This window comes from Xiphophorus hellerii, chromosome 5, assembly GCF_003331165.1.
Source record: "Xiphophorus hellerii strain 12219 chromosome 5, Xiphophorus_hellerii-4.1, whole genome shotgun sequence".
Classification (NCBI taxonomy): Eukaryota; Metazoa; Chordata; class Actinopteri; order Cyprinodontiformes; family Poeciliidae; genus Xiphophorus; species Xiphophorus hellerii.
This window is the reverse complement of record NC_045676.1, coordinates 7,292,115-7,317,972: the sequence shown is the minus strand read 5'-3', so window position 1 is coordinate 7,317,972 and position 25,858 is coordinate 7,292,115. Positions and strand designations below refer to the sequence as shown.

Here is a 25,858-nt window from a genome sequence, read left to right as displayed (position 1 = left end):
TTGTCCAGACTTATTACCACACTGTGAATTCATAATCCCAATCCACATGCACTGTACCAAACAGTTTACCAAATCTACATATAATAATATAAAGTTCAAAAATAGGACTTGTTCCTCATTTCCTCTTCTTTGTGCCTTTTGTAAAAATTGTTTTTTTTTTCAATATTGTGAGCTTATAAGGAAAGAAAGGAAACGGTGTGACAGCAGCCTAAAGGAACATATTCACAAATAGATGTGCGTAGTACTGTGTGTGTGTGTGACTGATTTAGTGAGACACCAGCCATCAAAGTGTAAATGAACAGTTTATTAATGCAGCTTTCACCATGTTGTTGTACACATTGCTGTAAAAAAAAGTATTTTCGCCTTACAGGTTTCTTTTGTTTTCACTTTTTTTGTCACATTGAAATGATTGAAACCATCAAATACATTTTAATAACAAAATAACCTGAGTAAACACAAAACACAGACTTATGTGAAAATATAATTGCCCCACTTGTTAAATTACAGATAAACTGTTATCATCCTGCAGAATAAAGAAATCACTAAAACAAAACATGTCTGACACAATAAAGTAGGCTAAAGCAACACATGATCCTCAGATCTAAAGAAATTAAACAAGAATCAAATTCAGTGACACCTAGAAAGGCTTACAGGACCATTTATAAGGCTTTGAAGCAAAGGTTAGCTATTATACATGAATGGAGAAAATATGGCACAGTAGGTCAGGATTTCTGGAAAAGATTTTTACCGGTCAAACATGGTGGTGGTTGAGGAAATGGTCTTCAGGATCTGGACAACTTTCTGTCCATCCACATCATGAAATCTTGCTTTGCACACTTTGGTAGCTGCGTTTTCAATACAAATGTTTCCGTTGAAAAAACACAATTTTGTAATTTCCCGTGTTTCCGTTAAATAAGAAACATGATTAAAATCACACCTGAATAAGTTTAACACAACGCCATTAAAAAATATCCTACCGCTTCCTGTTGTCTTCTTCGTCTTTTCCGCCAGTAGTAACATCCGGCTGTTGATCACGTGACTTGTGGGATGTGGAAAAAAGTTTCCATTGCAGTTTTGCAAATACCCTAATTTTGATTCAGGTGAGAAACCACCTCATCATAGCGCAAAAAGGTCTAACCGGAAAAAGATGTGAATTTTCTCGAAATCGCCATTTTTCCTTTTTGAGATTTTTCATTTCTCCAATTTGCACAATTATATGGTCAATGGAAATGCAGCTTGTGATCCAAAGTAAACCACCAAGTCCACCTCTGACTGGCTTTAAAAAATTTAAAATAACATTTAGACAAGGCCTAGTCAAAGTCTGCACTTAAAGCCAGTGGAAATGGCCTTAAACAGTCCCTTTGGTTCAATAGAAACCGTTTTCCAAAATTGTAAAAGACTCATTACCAGTTATGACAAATGCTTAATAGTATCTGTCAATTTAAAATGTTTTTATATGTAGATGCTTGATGAATTTACATATAAAATTCTTATAAATTTGTAGGTAATTTATGAAAGTTGCAGTTGCTGCTGAAATCTGCAAGGGGAGAAATACTTTTTCACATCATTGTAGATGCAGCAGCCATATTGGATTTTGAGGTCAGAGTTGATGAGAAATTTCCCAAAGTCAGATTTCCAACTTGAAGAAGAAATTTATTCCAATCTATTCACTTCTGACCTGGAATTTGGAAACCACGACAAACACACCATTAAAAAAGCTTTTCTTTTTTAAATCATTACAGTTTTATATGGATGATTTTAGTGTGATGTCCCTGTGAGCTTAAATCTGTTATCTAGTTATTTATTAGGATGTGAACCAAAATGAAATTGAAGACATTATAATGTGTTTTTTTTTTTTTTACTTTTCAGTTTGTTATTTTTCTCAGAATAATACAATAACCTCTCAGAAAATGAGTGATCTTTAAATTCCTGACATTCCTATCGGAGTCAAACAAGTTCAGTGGTAACGGTAGCAAACAATTTTGATAATACTGACAGTCATTCATTTTAATATCTAATGGCAACTTTTCAAGTTGAGGTTTGAAGGTGCTTCTTAAAGGGATTTGTGATCCTCATTATCTCCTACAAATAAAAGGAATCAGTTATTTTCAGGACAAAATAAACAGCAGACACAAGACAGCAGAAACCCACCGGTGTTCCAGACTGAATGATTAATTCAGATATTCTTTTGCTAAAACCACCGAAAGGCAGAAGTAAGGTGAGTTGACATTTCCAGTTAAAAATCCCAGAGTCGATTAAAAGGTGTGACTATTCTCCATCACGTCTGCTTTGCCTTTTTTTCTCTCTCCTTTGGCCAAATTGGTTTGCAAGGAGAACAAAATCCAAATCCTAAATGAATCTTACTCTGAGAAATTCACATAACAGAAAATTAAATACGTTTACCAACTAACCACCAAACCCCAGACTACCAGACAAAACGGACACAGATATGGCACATCTACAGTCTCACTACGTGGACAGATGGTGGCTATCAGCCGGCACAAAGCACAAGTGAAACATGTTAGTCCATTTCTACAAGCCTTAAAACTACAGTACATAACTTTAATAAAAATATATTTCTTACATATTTTTTAAAACTCTCACTATGTTGTGACAGTATGGTATGAAACAATCTGGAAAGAAAAAAATCAAGCTTCTCTGCCTTCTCCCAGTGCCAACTAGAAACAACCAATCAGAGCCAGGAGGTGGGTCTTAGCGCTGTCAATCATCCTCTATGTGGCGCTGCTAATCCTCCCTTCATCTAGTTGGTTAATACAGTTGACGGTGGATAAACATTTTCCTGTAACTGTAAGTTGTTTCTCAGCCATTAGCACATTTAGCAGTGTCTACATGAGCATGATTGACAGTGCTAAGACCCTCCTCCTGGCTCTGATGGGTTGTTTTTGGTTAAGTGAGGTGCATTTCTTCAAAAGGCAATACAATCTCAGGAAGGAGGTAGAGGAGGTCGGTCTATTCACAGATATTACGCTGTCACAGCGCGGTGACAGTTTGAATAAATATTTTAAAAGTCTATATTTTTTTTAGAAAGGTTGGTATGAGATGGATAATCTGAAAAAAAAATCAAGCTTCTCTGCCTTCTCCCAGTGCTAACTAGAAACAACCAATCAGAGTCAGGACGGGGGTCTTAGCGTTGTCAATCACCCTCTGTGTGGTGCTGCTAATCCTCCCTTTATCTATCTAGTTAGCATAGCCACAGATGACGGTGGATAAATGTTTTCCTGTGGCAGTAAGTTGTTTCTCAGCCTTTAGCACACTTAGCAGCAAGTACACAAATATGATTGACAGCGCTAAGCCCCTCCTCCTGGCTCTGATTGGCTTGTCTTGGTCAGAGGTGGTGCATTTCTTCAGAAACCAATATTAGCTCAGGGATGAGGTGGTGGAGATTAATATTTTCACAGATTATCTGTCTCGTAGCAAACTGTCACAACATGGTGAAAGTTTGAGCAAATATTTATAAAAAAATTTTTTTATAGAAGTTATATACTGGAGCTTTAAATGTATAAAATGAGGATTATCTTTTTGTGATGGATCAGAACTACACTGTGCACATACATTAAACATTCCAACACCAAGACTTTTAAAAACCGCCCTACTGGTTTATAAAACTGAGTAGAAAAGCATAACTAAGCAGGTTAGCTCTGTGTAAGAACTGACTGGGTGAAACATTTCATTTTAAATCTCACAGTTTCCTCTGGTTTAATTAACACTGACATCAAGGCGAAAGGAAGCTCTTTACCAAACATAGTTTATGTGAAACCACTCCTAATTTTGCAGAATAAACTCTTCCACTGACCCACAGATGAACCTCTCTCTCTTCAACGCTGAAACAGTCGGCTCATCATCCTCCGAATTTAAAGGCTGGTGGGAGGAAAAACTTGCTCTCAGACAGAAATTGCACACTATTATCAAATTGCACCTCCAACACAGAAATTGCACTCATTACCGGAAGCCTGCACAACGTGGCAGCTTCCATTGTCCAAGAGCCAACCCCATCTTCCACTCTCCCAAATTCACTTGGCACTGAGCAGGTCGCTCCTGCTGGGCTGAAATGGCACTGAGTGATAAGAAAATCTAACCTAAACTGGTTTTCCACTCAGAGACCAGAGAAGGCCAGGCATTAAAAGAAATCTGCTTTTTAAAGGGAAGGCAGAGACTCGAATGGTGATTTGATAATCGACATGTTTGCGTGAGTTCACACTGGGCTTCAGTTTGGTTCAAGTTGAGGGGAAAACCCTGATTATGCTTTAATGAACAGCTGCGCTATATTCAGGTTACTTTATTTGTAGAGTTTTGTAATATTCACTGTTATGAGGAATGTACTTGTTCAACTATGTTAGTAAAAGTAGTTTAAATGAGAATTTTTCCTCACTAAAACATTTTAGATTTGAATTTGTATCACTAAACATTCAATGGAAAATGTGGGTTTGATTTTAAACTGGACTGGGAATTAATCTGAATTAACTGGACTACAATGAACTGAATTGAGTCTTAATCTGACTAAATGAAACTAATCACCATTATGATGTGTAACGACAGCACTTGACAAAATGCAATGTCTCAATCATCGACTGTCTTCTATGACTTTGTATTTTTATGATGTAAAGCACTTTGACCTGCCTTGTTGCTGAAATGTGCGGTGTAACAGCGTTTTATTTAACTCTATCATGTGAAGTTTGTCAAAATGTGTTTGTTTTATTCTTTGAATTTATTTTGTTTAGTCAACAAGTTGTTTCTTCAGACATTTATTGGTATGTTAAGTTCTGCTGGTTACGCTGCTCTTGGCAGTTGGTGGTTACCATGGCGACCAGTAACCGGCACCTCCTCCCCCTTTTTCTGTTGCCGTCGGTAACTGTGGTTTGTATTAGAATCAGCTCTGTGTTTCCTTTACAAGTGTTATATTTTAACACAGGGGTCACCAACACGGGGCCCGCGGGCCCCCGGTCGCCCGAGGGGACCTGGTCAGTCGCCCGCGGAGCACGTTCTAAAAATAGCCAGTCGTTAGGGAGCACTGAAATTATTTAGTTTAATGTTTTTACACTGAAGTAATAACATTTGTTTATATTTAGAGTTTTTTAAAAAAAGGAAATGATAAAAAAACGTTTAAAATAAATTGCTTTATGTATAAAACTCTTTCCTAGGGTTAAAGTTCAGAACTATGCCCAGACGCCTGCAGGATTTTATCGGAGGGCAGCAGCGCCTGACGCTGTACACACTCTGTGAACCTTGAGATCTTCCTTTAAGTAAAAAAAGAAAAAGAATAATTTCTGGAATTTTTATTATTTAACCTTCTTTACTATTAACAAAATTTAACAATTTAATAACATACAGAGTTTTTTGAGTAATTTTGCTGCATTTTTTGTTTTTAACTATTATTATTAATGTTGTCCATTTTAGCTATGTTAGGTTTCACAAATGTTAGCTGCTGCTAACTGCTCACTTGGAGCCATTGCTTTGTAGTTTAGGGTTATTATATTTTATTTAAGGTATAGGGGCAGAAGCTGCTGAACTGATGCTAAACACCAACTTGATTTTATCTCAGATTAAATTCGGCGAACCTGAATGTGTCTGTTATGAACTGAACCTGAGGCGAACATAAAAGGGTCACATTATAGAAATAAAACTGATTGATTGATTTCACTGAAGATGACTGTTCAGTGAAATCACTCTTCAGTCATTTCAGTTTTTAATTTAATTAGCACACTAAAGTTAATTCCTGGGTCAAAAGTCAAAATCTGTTGTAAAATCCTGGATGTTTAAGTTTTCATGACCTTCAAGTTTGATAAAGCAGCTTTTGAGTCAGTTTTCAGGATTCAATCTTTTATAGCCAACATAAAAACATTCACTCATCACAGTCGAATTTTATGAACATTTCCTTATGAAAAACTGAATGTTATGTTTATGTAAATTTTTTTGAATCCATGTGCATGAAATATGAGTGATTATAGGGTTAACCTGGATAAAGAAAACTGGACTTGTTAACATGAGTTTTAGATATGCAAACTAATTGTGACTTAAATATTAAAATATCTAAATTAGACCATTCCTTCTGGGTTCCCAATGTTGTCAGTGACTACACACACAGGTGAGGAAAATGTTACACTTTAAAATATTATTTAACCTCTGCTATTCTCTCTAAAGGATTAAAGCAGTTGATAATAATTATAGTTAGACCCTTAAGATCTGATTGCTTAGGAAATGATAGAAAATAATAATTTACAGATTAAGCCATGTGAGAGCCACAGCTTCTCTTGTTTATAATTCAACACTATGGACCTTAACTTGTGATATTTTGCATTGAAAACACTTAAATAATAATAAAAACACTAATCATAAAGTATCGGGGTGTGAGGTGAATCAGAATTTACGTTACCAAAGTTTGATCTGTTGTTTGCTTGAACTTTTAAATAAAGCCCAGTGTGAACCTGCTTGTTGTCAGGATTACCTGAAAAATGCCCATATTTAATGTCGCATCCAGAGTTTTTTAAAAATCAAACTCTGGATGCGATTTAGCACTTAGCAGTGTGTCGAACAGCGTGTGTTCGGCGGTACTGATCCTGAGTCAGTGGCTGTGTGAGCAGATTTTACCGTCCTGATTACTCTGCAGGTCACAGACCCGACAGTTCAAATGAACCAGAAGATAAAGTTGGACATTTTATCCCAGAATCGTTTGCAGAAGCTGGACACGATGAAACAAAGGAGCATTAGAAACGTGTTGAGGAGGTCAGACTGACGGGAGGAGGATGACCCCGGTACCAGGGGTCGGTGTGGGTCGTCCGGTCCACGTCACGAGGCCAGAGCTCTGGCTTTGGCCGACGCCGCCTGCGCTCTCTGAACAGCTGCATGGCTGCTCTCTCTTCTTTTCAGCTGGTTGGTCTCAAACAGGCCCTCGTGGCTGACGCCTCGTCCGCCGTCCGCGAAGGTCAGCAGGCCTGCAGGAGAGAAAACCAAACGGGTCACAAACCGAGTCTCAGTCGAGTCACACTTTCTCTCTTTCTCACTCTGACCAGTAGAGTTTTACTCAATAAAGAACATGGCTGACCGACGCAGGAACGTTGATTTCTACACGACTGCCTGCTGTGATTTACGGAAGATGATTAAGGTCAGTGGGGAAAATATAATTTATTTTCAGAATTACTTTCGTTTTTCCTCAGAAGTCAAAATTTTGAGATCTGAGAGAAAAGTCAGAAATCTGAGATCAAAATTAGAATTTTGAGAAAATCTTATAATTCTGAGATTAAAGTTAGAATTACGGGGGAGAAAAGTCAGAACTCTGATGTTCAAATCTGATACAAATCTGAGAAAAAAGAAAAGAAATTTTTAGGAACAAAGTCAAAATTTGGAGAAAAAAATCTAAATCAGTTTTTCACTCTCTTGTCATTCCTAATTCCCAAAAGGTCAAAGGGAAAATAAAATTAACAGTTTCATTATGTTAAATCAGTATTTGGCCGTTAATAAAACAATCCGACCCAGGAACTGTTTAGTCCAAGATAAAATAAATACCAATAAGAAAAATCAGTAGCAGGAACCCCACAGCGCTCCGGCGCTGAAAGGTGAGTTTAGATAAAATAAATCAAAACCACATTTTGGTATAAAACTCAGTCTGTTTAGACTATTAGACGTTTCCTGAAACTTGGTAAGTTATGAAAGTATATTAATTACTTAAATAAACACAGCAGTTCAGTGAAAACACAACCCCAAAAACCCAAGAAGGGACAGAAGAAGAGTTGGATTCTCTTATTCAATTACTTGGACTAAAGAAGTAAAGTTGTATAATCTGACAGAAAAAGATCAGATTGTTATTTGTATAAAGGAGCAATCAGTGTTTTGTGGACACAAAATAAACATAACTCATTTGAACATGGAAATATACTTTACTTCTGTTTGCTATTGTTTTAAATGTTTTTCTTTTGTGTATAACTTTGTTTATTCTTCATTCAAAAAACTCAAAACCAGGATTTGTATTTTTGACAGACTCTGCTTTGCAAGGTGGGCATGCATTCCTTAACATAACAGTTTTGGCTAAAAGCATTTCTCCTTTGGTTGCTCTGTTGTGATATTTCAGACTCTAACTAAAAATTGACAACAGGTAGAAGAAGTAAAGCTCCTGGTTTCAAACCGTTTGTCAGGCTCACTCTGTTGTCTGGTTCTCACCTGTCAGAAAATGGAGGGAATGCTAATCCTCCGTCTCTATTTTTACAAGCACAGATATAAGTCTGTTGTCACAGTGACACGTCGATCCGCCTTCGCCACCAGCAGCAGCAGCAGCATTAAAATAAAAACGTGTTGATTACCTCCAGTGACTTTGAGCCCAGACACCCAGGAGTTTCAGACCAGATAATTAGCACATTTCAATGTTCAAAACACACAAAATAATGTCTGCTTATTGATGTAAATTCACAATCAAAATAACAACTTGTTTGTACATGGATTCAGGTTGTGCATTAAAAACAAATCAAGGTTGCTCAATTTCTTTTTTTTTTAAATTTTGCATCTATTTTTTAAAATGTATAATGTTACTTGCAAACTGGAACAAAAATATCAGAGAAATGGTTCACATACTTGGGTTGTAACCAGTTACATTTATTTGAGTATCTTTTTAAGAAACATATACTTTTAGGAGTATTTTTACTAGATAGTATGTTTTACTTTTACCTCAGTAATTTTATTATGAAGTATTTATACTCTTTCTTGAGTAAACATTCTGGATTTTCTACCCGCTGAATGGAAAAACAAACGTGTTTTAACCAAAGATTCACCAGACTCAGACACACAGCTGCCGTTTTGTTAAAGTTTCATTAGTTTTTTTATTGAAAGAAAATGATTTGGAAAATTATTATGCCTGGTTTTGTTCTATGAATTATTGTTATTTTTGTCCTTAATACAAAAATGTTCTCTTAACTTTATAATTTGCTCCATGTGATGATGTAATTTTAAAATATTAAATAATAATTATTTAATTAATTAAATTAATAACATTTTGTTTATTTCCTCCACTATTTATTCCACGAGACGTTTCTGTCATGTTTTATTTTATCTTGTTTACTTATTACTCTTATTTATTAATTTTATTTTTCTCTCTCTCTTCATCAACTTATTCTATTGTTTTTGTACAGCACGTTGGTCCAGTTTTAAACCTGTTTTTAAAAGTGCTACCAAAATAAGTTTGACATTGAGGGCATCAACACATCAGTAAATTTAAAACTATGATTAAATGCAGTTTAGTGGTACAAATCACACTTCTTTAAATAAGTGGTGTCCTGAAGAAGCCTGTTTTGGATGGGAATGTTTTTAAAAAGCAGTATTTGCCGTGGAGTCACAGAAATACAGTCAACTAAAAAAAATGGTACTTTTTTTTTTTATCATAATTTTTATTATCACAATAGTGACACCAAATATTGTGATAAACTTCTAGCACCCAGAGGGTTCTGGGTAATTTGAGGTGATTACCGTGGCCGTCCACACATCCGCCTTTAAATTCGCCCTCAAACTTCATGCCATCGAAGCGAGTGAAAACACCGGCTCCCTGGAACTTCCCCTGCACAAATTCACCTTCATACCTGAAGGAAAAGCACAGAGAGTCAAACACAGCAATGCTTCCCCTGCAACGTTACAAACTGTACACCAGGGCTGTCCAAACTTTTTCCAAACATGGGCCAAAATCATGTGACAAAAATGAAAATTAAACTAAAACCACACAAATAAGTCACCTAGTTTTATTGTTCTTTGTAGGAAAAGGATGTTATTCATCGTAGAAAAAAACATAAAAAAGAAAATTAGTTTTAAATTAGTTTTGGCCTCAATTGAACAAATTTATCTTCAGTTATCGAATAGAATATACTTTATTGATCCCCAATTAGAAATTGCTTATTAGTTGACAAGCTTCTTCTAAGGTGTTAAATATTAATAATACAAATATACAAATATAAGAGAAAGCTTTTAAAAAATATATATATGTAAGCGTGATGTAAGTAATTCAATGTGATTGAATGTAAATAAGTATGCACATTCAAATATGTTAATTAAAAATAATCTACAAATTACTCAGACATAAGTTCATATAATTATAAGATTATATGAACAGGATCTTTCAGAACATTTTAATAAAGTCAATAAAAGCTGATTTGTGTGCAGCAAAGTCGACTTTTCAGTAAAAGTCTCTGAATCAAAGTAACTCTTAGTATAAAAGCTGAACTTAATGTTATGTAATGCTTAATGTTTATTGATCATTTTACACAAATTAAAAATAACCACTTGTATCTTTCTTAATTCACAGCTGGGGGCCACAAAAAAAATCAGTCCAAGAGCCATAAATGGCCCCCGAGCCGCACTTTGAGCATCTCTGATATATTATAAAATAGTTTATCGGCTGTTTTGCTGAAATTCAGCAAAGCCAATTTTACTGGAAACTTTCTAAACTTTGTGAGCAAATTAAGTCCAAACTTGTCATGGAGTTTTAAAAAGTGTTGATGCTGAAAAGTGAAGTTGAGGCTGGAAAACATGTTTTGGTGATTTGAAAGCCCTTGAAAAATAAATTAAATGTTTTGTCCAAGCCGGAGCACAACATACAGCACTGAATAGGCTGTCCTCAACTTCTTTATGTTGTTCTGTGCCGCACTTAAACAAGGTTCAGCAAACATAAGGGAACAGTTAACAAAAGCAGCTGAATAGATTGAAGATTTTTATATATTTCTGTCAAATAAAGCCAATTAATTTTAGAAATCTTGTCAGAAGAATGAACGGGGATTATGTGTCTACCTTGGAATGCTGGGCAGCCAATGTACGAGAAAAGGCCAATTTGAAAAAGATTCGGAAGGTCAGGCGATAAAAACACTTCACTGAGGATAAAAGCAGATCTTTTAAAATATCTGTTCTGCACATTATTTTTCTCTTCTACACTTTCTTTCTGTCTGTTTAAATGTAGAAAGTGCCAATAAAACCTTTAAAAAAATGTAGAAAGTGCACCAGTTCAGTTATATATGAATATTAGATGCATTTTATAAACACACTTATGATTGGAATAACAAATCTGGAGCATTAAGAACCAATAAAGTGAAGTGAATTTCACGTGAGGAGGAATTTAGGTTTAGATTTCCTTACAATGCAGCTTTAATAAATACAGGCTTGCAGGAATTCCTTTGTGCATTATTGTTATTTTTTGCAGAAATTATCTTTCATTTGACACTTAAAAACCACACAAAGACATCTAGGCTTGTTCATACTTGTTTTTACTTTAGTGTTGACTTATGAACTTCAAAACCTGGTTGTTAAAGATATCCATAGTTAGGTCTGACAATATTTTATTTGAGAAACATTTATTTTGTTTTTGGAAAAACAATACAGCAAAAATACTGTAGGCTGTTGGATTTTTATAAATTTAAATAAAAATATTGTCACTCGGATGTCACCGTGTTTATGTTGCAATGCATCCTGGGAAGGTGACTACACGGGGCGCTACGACGCTAGCTCGGTCCAGACAGAACAATAATTCCTGATTTTGTCAACCCACAAAGAGAAAACATTTTCTCAAAAATATTAGAATAGTGTTTTACAAAAACTTTAAGATGCTTCATTATCACTTTAAAACATCATTACCGTCCACTTTGTTTTGATTTTTCATTAGCTCCTGCTAATGGTGTTGGCTAAAGCTAGCATAGTAAGCACCAGCTTACAAGCACAATGTTCAGCTTCCATCACCAGCCAACTATATTGGCTAAACAGTGATGTGACAAATGGACGTAGCGGCTAATGTAGCTACTTCATAAAAAGAGTAAATATTAAAATGTTGTGACCCCAAACTAAAACAGAGTGGAAAATTATCAGAAAAACCAAAGAAACTGATGAAGGTTTCTGCTAAATTTATTTCTATTGATCAGCTCCATATTTACACTGCAAAAAATACATTTTAGAATAGAATAACCCTTTTTTGTCACAGACCTCAACCATCCATTGTTTGTATCCATTTTTTTCTCACAAATACATTGGGAAAAAATAAAATAATCCACTTTAATGAATGATATAAGCACTTCTAAGTGTTGTATATTCTTTCACAAAACAAGGAGATAACATTTTCAAATATACATTTTTTCTAAGTGCTGAATTAAGACAAAAACTATTAAGATATTGGTTCTATACTTCTGCTCTTTCTTAGAAAGAACCCTTGAAAAAGGTTGCGTATTGAGTGTTTTTCTTAATATCAGAGGTTGACATTTTTGTAATATGACGACCCTAAGCGATCCTTCTTTCAGTTAAACCGTGAACATCCACTACCAGCTCATGAGCCACTGCTTCACTAACATCTTTGCTGGTGTCTTTCTAATCTGACATTGTGTTAGCAAAAACCTAAATGGAAAAACTTGCAGATAACTTGCACAATAAGAAGAGGAAGCACTCTATTAATCTAGCACAATCCTAATGATTTTCTAATCAAAACAAAGAAAATACTGTAATTCATGAGGGGACACGCGGTAAGGCACGAACCTGGAGCCATCAGGAAACACCAGAACGCCACAGCCGTTGAACAGGCCGTTCTCAAACTGTCCGGTGAAGCACGTCCCGTCGCTGAAGATCAGCTGACCCAGGCCGTGACGCAGACCTGCGGCAAGTTGCACAATAAAAAGCAACATTTATAAAAAACAAATGGGGAGCTAGTATGGTAAGAATGAGTAAATCTATGAGTTATTAACATAGCAGGACCAAAATCTTATTTCACAAAACTTTGCCAAAAATCAAGCCTTTTGGGTAATAAGGAAAAGCAGAAAATAGAAAATAGCAGATTATTTGTAAGATTAATTAACCACTAAAGGGTTTTTATAAAGTTCTTCAAAAACACAATCTGCCTTTTCTAAAATCTTTATTTGTTAAATTAATAATAATCCATCTATTGATTAGTGAACAAAAGCCCAAGAAACTTAAAACTCCTCCATTTGGGAAGAGTCTCTTTATGTACTTTTTTATATGTTATCTGGGTATGTACAGTTTTACCTTGGACACATTATAAAAAAGGACAGATATGGTTCCAGCGTAATAAACCAGTAGATGTATGAATAGACTGCTGAGTTAGTGCTTGAATCACAGATGAAGGTTGCTGTCTTTTATGGAGCATAAAGCCTTGCAAACCGGTCATGTTGAGGTTTGGGTTCTGCATGGCATACAGAGGTTATGATTTCATATGTAATATTCTATTTCCTCTTATTCATTTAACAGACTGTCCATTTACCATAACCATAGACAAATCATAGCCATGAATCTTCAGCTCTTACTCTGCCAGCACAAGTCTGTGAAAAATAATTCATATTTTAGGCAACAAGGATAACAGGACAAATTAGAAGCTTAGAAATTTTTTTTTAGACTATTTGTTGTTGGAATAGTGAATGCTATTTTTGCAATGTAAAGGCCATTGCAAACAACCGATTAAATGTTGCCATTTGATGGTGTGGAAAATCCAAGAAACTGTTTCCTACAATGTCATCATGGGACCTCCAGGTTCTCACTATGAATGGTGTGAAAGTAGGTGCCTCAACATTCAGAACAAGACTGCACATGTTTAACTTCCACACTAACTGCTTTTTATATGTACACATTAAAAGGAGGTGAAGCAACAATGTTTGCTTCATTTCTACTCCTTTTTTGTTTTGGCAAAGTTTTGACTAGATTTAACTGTTTAACCCTCCGGCACTCTTAGCGTGACGCTCAGGAAGAGAGCGGCAGATGCCACGGTCTGTCAACCAGGTGACCCGTCAGCTCTTCAGTTCGCGAAACCACACACACAAAAAACTCAAAGCCAGTGACCGGCCAGAACCGCGCACACAGTAAAAATCTCAGGCGACGTCCAAACGAACACTCATAGAACTACACTTAAAACTGCGCTTGTTCATTTTTAGCTTACAAAAAGATCACCAAGCTGCCAAATAAACAAAAGTAAACCGACCAGTAACATTTAGGTTTAGGACATACGTGTGACAAGATGTTTTGACACAACCTTTTTTTTCTCCACAATTCTGTTTATATTAGAGAGAGTTGGGTAATAAAAAGAAAAATCTCAAGGTGCCCACAGCCGTACAGCTGCAGGCGCTACTGTCTACAACACAATCACAGAGAGCGAGTCCATTACTGTGCTGAGGACGACCTGGTATCCTCCGAGAGCAATGGGATTTAGAGAGAGCTCACATAGTCCCATGAAACTGAGAAGAAGAGCATGCAAGCTCTAGGAGGGTGGGGTTTGAGAGAGCTAAGAGCCGTTCAGGATTTACTGGAGGAGGGTCCTTGGCAAAGGGTAAAGACGGGTAGAGGCCAGTGAGCATTGTCCATTGCTCCCAGCTAATGGCAAAGTAAATTAGGCAGTCCATCTGTCAGGGCTGCTTAAAGAGCTGCTCTCTGCCTAATCTGAGCAGGGTTTTCACAAGAGATTTGGCAAAGCGATTTGGCAGCTTTGCCCTCCATTTTCAAAGTCCTTCCTTCCTGAAACTCCCTGCGTCCATAGATGCTGGTGCAGAGATCAGGATGGCTAAGGAAGAGGGCCAACAGCATTTCAAGCCCAACTCTCCATCATGCATGAGCCCTGACAAGTGAGCAGCAGCCTCTGGCAGACAATTCATGGACTGGCTGCTGAAATCCAACAATCTATGAAGTGTCAACGAGAGTGCAATCATCTGGCAACAAACACCAGTAGTGTCTTCCACAAAGCGTGACAACAGATGCGTCAAATACAAATGGGGTTATTGAATATAATAAAATCAAGTGGCAGCAGTTTGCGGATCACAATGAATGCAACAGTTTATTTTTCGCTCAAAGCACACATTATTTACAGACTGTTGAAGCTAGGGACAGCCATTTCCTCTTCATCTCCTTGGTTTGGTCCCCTTGGAGCAAACTTAATCTGTCTCTCAGCTTCTTTATAACGCCTCTCTCTTAGCTCATGTTGGGTCATGGTCTCTGGCTAATTACGGTTTAGCTGAATTTGTCCGGCTTTTATGTCAATCAATAGCGGTAATGCACAGATGTTAAATGACCGCACAGGCAAAGAACAGTAGTAAATGACTACTGGCTGTGCCTCGGCTGCTGTGGATGTACCGGTCCTACTTCCTGTAACCTGATAGCCCCCGGGCTCGTCTTGAGCCAGCACTTGACTGAATTATTCATATGACATGGAAGACCTCTGTCTGACACACACCTACATGTTTGTGTGCAAACAGTGACTTTGAATGCAAAGACACAGAGACAGTCTGTGTTCCTGACGAACACCGCACAAAAAACACACACACAAGCTCACACACAATAACATATTACTGTTTGCAGTGTTAATTCAACATTTCACGCTCAAAAAGAAAAGGATGTGTCATCACACATATTTTGGATGTGGCAGAAAATAATAGCTTCTTAGGGAAAAGCAAATGAGGTGCTGAAAAATGAAGTCCCGGCAAAGTGTGCATATATTTGGAGCTGCACAAAGGAGCATACTTATGATTTATATAATTATTCTACTATTGTGTAATATTTTAGGAGATGAAAACACCAAACTGACATCACGTTTTTTCTTCCCAACTAAAGTTAAAGAAATACAGAATGATCCCACACACAGGCTGTTCACCTTTTCTAAAGATATCTGGAGCTGTACATAATCAAATATTGCAGATTAACGAGAACTATTATACAGAACATGTCAACATAAATATTAAAGGTATAGTGGCCTTTAAACATGTTTCAGGTGGTCTGGATTTTCAGGAACTAAGATTTTGCTGTTTTTGTGACATTTAGGAGATGAAAAATACTGAAATTAAGTTTAAAATGTAATCATAAATCACTTTGAAACGGTTTTTTTGGTCATATTATTTAATAACTAATGGAAACCGAATCTAAACAGTTGTCTAGATGTTTTGGCAGACCAGGACAACCTTGTATTATTTGGTAATTATAAATCTGAGCAAACAACGAACACGCCTCAGGTTCCACAAGGTTTTATGTTCGGGTCTCTGATATTCAAATCAGCTTGAGCAACAACGGTGAGGAGAAAACGTACAAAGGAGATCAGAGAATCTGGCAACGCAGCGAGGAAACTGACAGAGTTATAACTGCAGCTTGGGAAGAACCTGAGCAGGAAAACGGATGGAAGTTGACCAATAAACAAAGAGGAAGCTGAAAAATACACAAACGAATTAAACTGGACCAGAAACTAGAGACGGTGACACTTTATTTGAAGGGTTGTGCGTAAGACATGACAGTGTCATAAACATGACATAACACCTGTCATGAACATGAAGGAGTTTTCATGAATGTTTGTGTCTGTTGTCATGACGTGTCATTTGGTAAATAATGACACTTTTAATGGAAATTTGACGTTTTGATGTACTTTTAATGCAACTTTGCTTTAAAAGTGTAATTATTTACCGACTGATGAATCATGACAACAGTTATAAACATTCATAAAGACTCCTTCGTGTTCATGACAGGTGTTATGTCATGTTTATGATATTCATGTCAGTCTAATGCACACCCCTTCAAATAATCTGTTACCCTAAAGACTCATGCCAAAATTACAAATATCTTGGGACTATTTTGAATAATAAGTCAAAATTTACCCACCATTCAGAGTACCTGCAAAATCAGAAAGGCCATAGTCTGTCTAAGAAAACTCGCAGAGTTTCAGGTTGATAAGTCAACAATGACTATATTTTATAGATCATATATCAAATCTGTGCTGACATTTTCTCTCCTCTGTTGGTTGGGAAATCTTAGTATTAGGTCAAAAAAGCAGAGTAATACATATTACTCTGCTCAGTAATATACACTGCTCAAAAAAATAAAGGGAACACTTAAACAGGTGTTTAACACTTAAAGTGTTCCCTTTATTTTTTTGAGCAGTATATATTACTCTGCTACATATTGCTCTGTAAGTGTATTGAACACTTACATAACTGTTCAATAGCGTCGAAAAGTTATTTTAGTTTTTATGTCTTTTTATAATCACATACTTGCTGTAATATTACATTTGGGACTTGAATAAATCTGAAATTTGAAAACATAGAGCAGAACTGGAGAAAAATACAAAAACAATGTACAGAACATCCTTAACTTTCTATAATAAACAACCCCAATCAACCTGCTTAAACACCAAGTAACAACCAAAAACACAAAGACCCAGGGATCAGGACAGTATTTTCCATCCACTCCACAACCTTGCACCTCTTTCTGTTGGTGCGTCTCATAGAATCCCGGAGACGTTTGAGGTTGTAGCGTGAAAAAAGTGAAAGAAAGGTCACATCAACTCACATCCGTACAGAAACTCTTACCTCCAGTCCATCTGCCTACGCAATGCTTCCACATCACTAAACACATTCACTAAATCCTATAAAACTACAGCAAATCAAAGAGTTGGCTGTTAAATGTTGATCTGACAATAAAATAGTTGCCCAATTATTATCAACACTCATTAATGTGCAAAGATCTTACATGAATAAATTAAAAAGACATATTGCACACATTTTTAATAAAATATGTGCATAGGAGATGGACAAATAAATCTCAAGAAGGCCTGACTTCTGCACACTTTCAAACAAAGACCATTTATCACTGCAGAGTTTCAGTAACGAGACCTTCCTGTGTGCTTGATGTTTAAATTAAGTGTTAAATATGTACATATTTATTGTAATTTAAAGTTAAAGGGATGAACTACAAGATGCATGATGGCAAAAGAAATCCACACTGTTTCAAACCGGTAGCGATTTGTGAACCCAACATGCCTCCGTGCCACAAAACAAAACAAATCTCAATTGTGCTGACATGAAAACAAAAGTAATGAAGCATTTCGATGAATCGTCGCCAAACCAGTTTAGCAGTTTTAGTTAATTGTGCGCAGAGCATATGTTTCTCCCTCCGGTGTTCGAGCTGCTGAGGTGCCAAACTTTTGTTCTTTGTTTAACCTTACCTCAAAGGTTTTCTCAGTGTTTTAGTCAAAGTGCAAATATGAGTTCAGGTAGTGCGATGCGTCGTCTCTGAAGGCTCGGTGGCACCAGATGGTCTCTGTCACTGACTTCAGTTAGTCACCTTTTCTTTTTTTACTCTGGCTGTTGCTGCTGGTTGTTGTAAAACACAGATTTATTTAAAAGTAGCTTTTTCTACAGGGACTCAGCTAATGTACACACACCTTCATCCTAACTCTCCGGTCTAAAATGAAACTCAACTTTAATTAAAAGCTGTCACAGTTAACTCTGTTTTATTGTGTTTACTGGTATCCTCTGTTAACCATTTATTCTAACCGATATCCTCTAGATAGAAATTCAGGTCATCAGCTCAGTACTATTGTAATTAAAAAAGCTATCCTGTGGTTCGGCAGGTGGGACTTAAAACATATGTATCTAAATTAGCGATGAGCCAGTAACGGCCATTAAGGTAAACAACTGTCAGCTTCAAAAAACTATGGCAGCAAAGTGACAAATAATATAATTGAATAGATTTTAAGAACTTCAACTTAAACCCATTCCCATTGGGTATAATTTATTTATTATTCAATATAGAATATGGACAATGTTTCAGCTATTGATCCTTTGCAACTACGTCACTTAATCATCATCCATGAGGAATGGCGCCTGTAATCCCATCCGTCAAAGTGCAAATATGATTCAGGTAGTGCGACGCGGCGACTGAAAATGTTTTCCAAAGTTAATTTTGCCAGTTTATTCGTTTATTGTTGAGTCAAGCTAATTTGTCTGTAAAGGTAACACACCTGGTTGGGTCTCATAGACGGCGGTATTTACAGAAGTTGGAAATAGCTAGCTTAGAAACCGACCCGTACCTCCTCCCTCCTGACTTGTTGATCAAATTACCGACTCTGTTTGAATTCACACCACATGATTTATATCACTATGTCATAAACGGCGTTTCCCCTTAAACCGAAGAAGCATTAAAACGTTCAAAAGACGAGATGCTAACCAGTTTTTTCCATACATGCTAGGCTACATGACGGTGCGGCACCGTCTCCATGGTTACTAACGGTTAGACGGGTACCTTCTCCATAATGTAATATTTGATATATTTCTAAATATTTGATATATTTCTAATCATACTTACTTATAAATTATGTGAACGTTAATCTTCTTACCTTGTACAAAGTGTTAAGTGCAAATCCACATTGACAGCTGCCGGTCGTTATGTTTAACGGCTGCTATCCTCCGCCGCCATCTTTCCTCATTAAAAGTCATAAAATAAAATAACATCCTTGTGTGTTTGTGCAGCCGAGCGCGCAGCATCCTACGACCATTTTTAAAGTAAAATCAACTACATAAAAGAGATATTAGGCTGCAGATGTCAATTTTTACACTAACTTTAAAGGTACTTGAATTTCCCCACTCAGGGACAATGGAGGATATTTCTATTCTATTGCTTTTCATTAGTAAATAAAATTTAAATAAATAATGCAAACCAGGACTGAATTGTTGTACACTAATTTTAGATTGTTAGAATACAGTTTGAGATGTGCAAAACTTTTATTCTGTTTATGAGTACAAAATAATAGTAACCATTTGCTTTCCTCAAATGACATCTTATCTTATAAACCCAACATCTAACATATTTATTAACTTCTTAAGATGCACTTTAAGAAGCTCCTTTTAAAATATGATCTCTAAAGTATTCAGTGCTGTAAATGTTTATGATGAAATATCCTAACATGTCAATGTCACATTTATTTATTTAGCACTTTTAAAAACAGGTTGAATGTTGTAAAAAAAATTACACAATACAATAAATTGATGAAAATTAAAAAAAAAGTAAAAAATAAAATAAATAAACACATCACAACAGAAAAGTCCCTGTGACCTACATTCAAAACCAAAAAATGTAAATCCTGGTGAACTGTTCATCTTTATATAATTCTTTGAGTCCTATTTAAACATTAACCTTTACTCCAAACAGCAAATCTTGAGCTTTGAGCGTTCACACTAAAGGAACTGGATTTTATAATGGAACAGCTTCACAAAGTTTGTTCACTACCACAAAAACCTGTGTAATTTTTGGTTTTAATGTACAGAGCCTTGCAAAAAATTCACATCCACTAAACCTTTCCTCCTTTTGTTCAACATAAACTTCAATAGAGGGTATTTGGAGATTATGTGATGGATCGTAATAAGCAGTATTCACCACAAATGTGGAACAAGCTTCCAGAAAGCTGCAAAACATCTGAAACACTGAGTTCCTTTAAACCATAGCTAAACCCCCACCTGTTTAGAGTTGTGTTTGATTAGTAGAGAGTTAAATATTGACCAACATATTTGATGTTTGCTTGATTATTTTGATGACGATATTTGACAAACTGTAATGTTTAACCCTTGTTTCATAATTGATGAGTGTGTGATGTTTTTATGGTGTAAAGCACTTTGAACTGCCTTGTTGCTGAATGTGCTACATAAATAAACTTGACAAGTTGAGCACATCAGACCCACTGATGTTCAGATATCTAAAATAAATAGATTTAATGTAGTTGTCTATGAACTCCTGGCATGTTATTGTTTATAACCGGAAATTTTGCGCTTGAGCTCAACGCTTGAGGGCAAAAAGACGATTCTTTCACATGCCATGAATAGCCGCGATGCAGCGGTAGAATGACACCATTAACAAAATGAAATATGGAGATGTAGGTATGATTAATTCAGCACAGTGCGCCACAGCAAATGGGAAAATAACACAAAAAAACCACTGAAGAATAACTCAAAACCACTCGTATTCTTCTTTTTTTGCTCTCTGTGTCACACTCGCCACAATATCAGGATTCAACACCAAAAACACTCAAACATTTCCCACACAAACAGAACAACCAGTCCATTACAGTTTTATGTTTTTAGGATTGATGTTTATTTTGCAATTATTAATTGCAAAATATAATATTTGTGTTAGATTAGCTTCCGCTGCTGTTAGCTAATCTAACAGTGCGGCGGTTGATTAACTCATTTAAACACCTGCTCTACTAATGATCTGTCAGAGTTGGTGTTTACGTCGCCTTTTTTATCTTGTAACTGAATCGAAACACATTGAATTCCACATCACATCTACATCTTATGGTTGTCAAAGTCAAGCTAGCATAACTGAACTACTTCCTTCTCCTCACTAATTTTTTTCTTCAATAAAAACATTTTCCTGACCTTTTTATCTAGTTGTTGTAGTGTTGGCAATTCGTAGCAAAACACTATGTCCATTGTTTTATACCTCAGCCATACATCTAAGAGTTGGCATGTTTATACTGATAATGTAACAGCTAAAACCAATGCTAGTTATCGTTAGCGAGCGGCTTTTTGCTCTCCAGCAGAGAGATGGCGGCAGGATCTTGTGCGCATGACGTCACACTGCAAGGGGTCCATTTAGATCGGGCTTTAACACCAAAAAACACTCAAACATTTCACACACAAACAAAAGAACATTCAGGGGGTACTGTGGTGGCGTAGGGGCAAAGCACGACCCACATATTGAGGCCTTAGTCCTCGTGGCGGCGGTCGCAGGTTCGATTCCCGGCCTGGCGACATTTGCCGCATGTCTTCCCTCTCTCTCATTACCCTCTTTCCTGCCGAACTACTTTCAAATAAAGGCCTCTAGAGCCAACAAAACATTCAGTCTGTTATAGTATTATGTTTTTAGGCTTGATGTTTATTTTTGTGATTATTAATAAATGATAGTTAATGCTGCTAAGCAAACACTGCTGTGATAGATTAGTCAATTTAAAACCCTGCTCTACTGATGATCTGTCAGAGTTATTTTGTAACTGAACTGAAACATTAAATTCGACATCACATCTACATGTTAAGGTTGTCAAAGTCAAGCTAGCATAGCTCCACGTATGCTGCAGCAGATTACAACTATTAAAGTTTATTATATGGTATTCACGTAAGCTTGGACCCAAATGAGGCATTAATGTCTTAGTCAAATATTCTCTGAAATGAAAGCGGTGATGGAGGATGGGTGGAGATGGAGCAGGTGGACCTTGCCTTCTTTCCACTCTCCATGGTACTCCTCTCCGTTGGAATAGGTGAAGGATCCTCGTGTCAGGGTCATGGGTCCCTCTGGCACACAGTTAACACACAATAAAAATCATTAGGAGCCCCTGACGTCAATCTATGACTTCCTCTCAGTTACACACACAAAGCAGGGTTCTTTGTCAACACATTAAGGATTGTTGCTAGTTACTTTGATATGGCTAAGTGCCTTCAGAGCAACAAAATTAAGATTATTACTGTAACTATATAATTCAGCATTACAATTGTCCAAAACTGGATGGGAACACCAATCTATTTATTCTACTCTATTCTAAACAAATGATCATGTAATAATATTAAACAGCACCAAGCTGTCATCTTAATTTACCGAAAGAATAGAAGCTACCAGCTGATGCAATCATAATCACTAACAACTTCTTAAATCTTCTTAAATGTAACTTTTATTAAAAAATATATACATAGGTTTTTTACATATTTGTTAAAACTGTTACCACATCGTCACAGTAAAGTATGAGACAGAGAATCCGTGGGGAAAAAAACTTCTTCTCCCAGTGCTAGCTACAAAACACACTGCTTGGTCTGAAAGAACCAATCAGAACGAGGAGGAGGGCCTTAGAGCTGTTAATAATGCTTGTGTACGTGCTACTCACAACCTCTACTTTGCTCGATGCTATTCTACAACTTCTTCCGGATAGCGTAGCCTGTCATAAATGCTAAGGCTAGTTAGCATGGCTACCAATGGCAGCAGATATACAGTTTTCCAGTAAAGTTATTTCTTCGCCATCATGCTAATGAGCACATCATTATGGCGTGCTAATGTGTTAATATCTCATTAGCACATTGGCGTACATGAGCATGATTGACAGCACTAAGACACTCTTCCTGGATCTGATTGGTTGTTTTTGATCTTGAATGGTGCATTTCTTCAGACACCAGTAGGAGGAGGTGGAGGAAATTAACAAACTATTATGACATGGTGACGGTTTTACCATATAAGAGACACACTGGACAAACAACCATGCATGGTAGGTTCATTTAAATTGCACTCAGGTAATTTGAATTACACTCAGGTAATTTGAATTACCTGAGTGTAATTTAAATGAACCAAGCCATGTTTTTGGACTGTGTGAGGAAGTCAGAATAACTGGAGAGAACCTGAGCATGTACAGGGAGAAGATGCAAACTCCTTGCAGAAAGAATCAGGCTGGGATTTTTTACTCAGGGCTGCAAACTTTACCACCATACAGAACACATATTTATTTAAATGGAGCTATATACAAATAAAGGGCCACCTCTGGTTTACATGCACATGCAACCATTTTTCTGACATAAAATCAGTCTAAACTTTAATTGTTTCAGCTACATTAGGGTTTTCCAAAATGGTTTCTATTTGCAAAATGCCAAAATAACAAGACAGAATAATTTTCATTTTGATCAAGTTCAGAATTTCTGCAAATTAAACTGTGTGACATACAGCTTCTCACATTAGTTGAAGCTCGAAGGGAATTTGGCCCAACTAGTGTAACTGTCCAATTTTTAACTGCAAAACTATTAGGGTAGGAGCTTCTTAAAGAGACAGTAGACTATTTCAAAGGGTCAGACAGACACGATGCAAAGTCAAATTTAGTCAAGTTACTTTGATGTAAACCTCATTTTCATAGCAATGTAAGGTAACATACAGCTTTTTTGGAAAAAATTAAGACCTCATAAATGATCAGTTTCTCTGATTTTACTTTTTCTAGGTAAATTTTTGAGTAAAATGAACATTGTTGTTTATTCTATGAACTATTAACAACATGTCTCTGAAATTTCAAGCAAAAATTTAGTATTTCTTTATTTGATGTCATACAAACGTGTGTGGATACGAATTATTGATTTAATTACTTGTTTTCAAACGTTGTTGACTACAATTTGTTACAGACCGTTGTATATTAATTAGGTGTAGTTGCTTTAAGAAATTTAGCTTTCTTTCATTCCTGTATTGATATTTTTACTCATTTATTTCCATCTGCTTCGTCGGCAATGTAAAGAGAGATTTCTATCTGATTAAAATGTGCGTTTATTGTCGTTTTTGTTGTTTTATCATCTCCAATTAGGCGGCATACAAGCGTTAAATGCGCTCAGTGGTGAAGTAAACGTCCAGGCCTGGTTTTCTGGATCAGGCCCGGCGTCAGGACAGAGGGGAGGAGAGTGTGTATCCCTCCATCTAATGTTGCCACAGTAACGGTGCCCTAATCCCTCTCATCTTGCCGGCATGACGCTGGCAGCCGCCACAAAACACACACACACACAGCGCGAGCATACCTGGAGAAATAAAGGAAACGCTTTACCTGGATAATTAAAGAGACATGCAGTTCCTTCTCTCTACATCTCTGAAAACAACGCGGCACTTCATCTGCTCCACTCTGCGACTATTAAGCCGTTTCCCCCCCTCTTTCATGTTTCCTTCCTAAGAATTGCCTCAGTGGTCTTCCAAAGATCCCCGTTCTGATTGGCTGCTTCTACCCCACCTCAACTCAAGCTTCATGCTCATTGGCTGTTGCCGCAGGTTTCCAAGCCCTCCGCGGCAGACATCTTTGCTGAGGGCAGCGGGTTCAATGACTTAATTAACCGGAGTGCTTCTTCGTGAAAGCGTTTGCCCTTGCCTTTTTGTCTTTCTTTATGTGCCTCCCACCATCTCTGTTGGGTTATAAAACGGAAACAAGATTCCCTTTAATGATTCGGTGTCATTTCTGGTTTCAATTTGGTGATTAGGCCCGCGTTTTTTCGCTAGTTTTATGGAACTTGATTTATGGGTTACCAAATGCGCTAAAACAGCTGCGCTGAGCTGGCTATAGAAAGCAGTATGGATTGAGCACCAGGAAGGCTTTAATTTAGTGAAACTATCAAGGTGACCCAAATGAAACAAAACACAGATGGCCTCATTTCTTTACTCTGGGGGAAAACCCTTAAATCCCCTCACACTGGGTCACAGCCTAATTCCAGTTTAACAAACTCATGCTTTTTAGGCCCATTGTTCTCCTTATGTTTTACATCCCTTTGCCTTTAGCGTGCACGTCAGCTTTTGTGTGGGGACACAGAAAAGAAAATAAGTGTTTAATTTAGTGAAATAAAATCAGAAATGTCTTCGTTGTGCTAAACAGTGTTTTTGGAAAAATATTCGCTGAAATAGACTTTATGTTCTGGCATCTAAAAAGGATGAATGTAGTTATAGAATACCAATATGATAATGGAGTACTGTAGTTTTGTAACTTACTACACAGTTGATGAAACAAGCAGTCCTAAAGTCCATAAATATGTTTTACATCTTAAAAATACTCAGTTAAACAGCCTAATTTAGCTTACATTGATATTTGGGTTTAATAAATCAGCCTTATGTCAAATGTGTGCTGATGTTTTGTTTTAAACCAGTGGCTTTGGGTTTTGTAGGTTTAAATCATTTTATTAAATTTTCAACTTGAACACATGGGTGGTTCTAGACGGGGGGCCTGTGGGGGCCTGTGCCCCTGGTCCTGGCCTCTTTTATGGCCCTTTTACTGAAGAAATAATACAAAATGTATTTGTTATGTACTGGCACATAAACTGTTTAATCCTCTACCTTCACAGTTTTAGTTTAACAAAAATTAAGGTGATAAACTTTTAGCTTTAAAAGTATAAAGATCAGATTTAATCTGGTATTCCAGGGATCTGAAACCACCAGCTCTGGAGCCACAATTAGGTCTTTAGTCTCTGGCTCGCTTAATTGATTAAACATTGAAATATTATGTTTTTCTTTTTTTTAAATTTTTTACTCCAATGTAAAAAACAAATAAAAGAAAAACTAGCCCGACCCTGCTAGTGCTTGAGCCAGATTGAAATAATTA

General features: G+C 36.6%; 1 protein-coding gene across 1 annotated transcript; it reads right to left on the bottom strand.

Moving 5' to 3' along the window:
• Positions 1–289: 289 nt before the first annotated feature.
• Positions 290–24,447, bottom strand: LOC116720269 (MORN repeat-containing protein 4-like). The gene is made up of 5 exons (XM_032563427.1): positions 24,326–24,447; positions 21,987–22,061; positions 12,499–12,613; positions 9,469–9,578; positions 290–6,950 (listed from the first exon to the last, which is right to left on the bottom strand). Exons 2-5 carry the CDS (start codon positions 22,051–22,053, stop codon positions 6,805–6,807), a joined length of 438 nt encoding a protein of 145 aa, XP_032419318.1. The 5' UTR covers positions 22,054–22,061; positions 24,326–24,447; the 3' UTR covers positions 290–6,804.
• Positions 24,448–25,858: the final 1,411 nt, after the last annotated feature.

Bases quoted from the DNA above. Each gene is read 5' to 3' on its own strand.
- LOC116720269 (XM_032563427.1), bottom strand. From the start codon at position 22,053: ATGACCCTGACACGAGGATCCTTCACCTATTCCAACGGAGAGGAGTAC. The intron at 12,614-21,986 runs GCAAGGTCCACC...AACTTGCCGCAG, and splicing joins CCATGGAGAGTGGAAAGAAG to GTCTGCGTCACGGCCTGGGT. The intron at 6,951-9,468 runs GTAATCACCTCA...TCTCTCCTGCAG, and splicing joins CGGATGTGTGGACGGCCACG to GCCTGCTGACCTTCGCGGAC.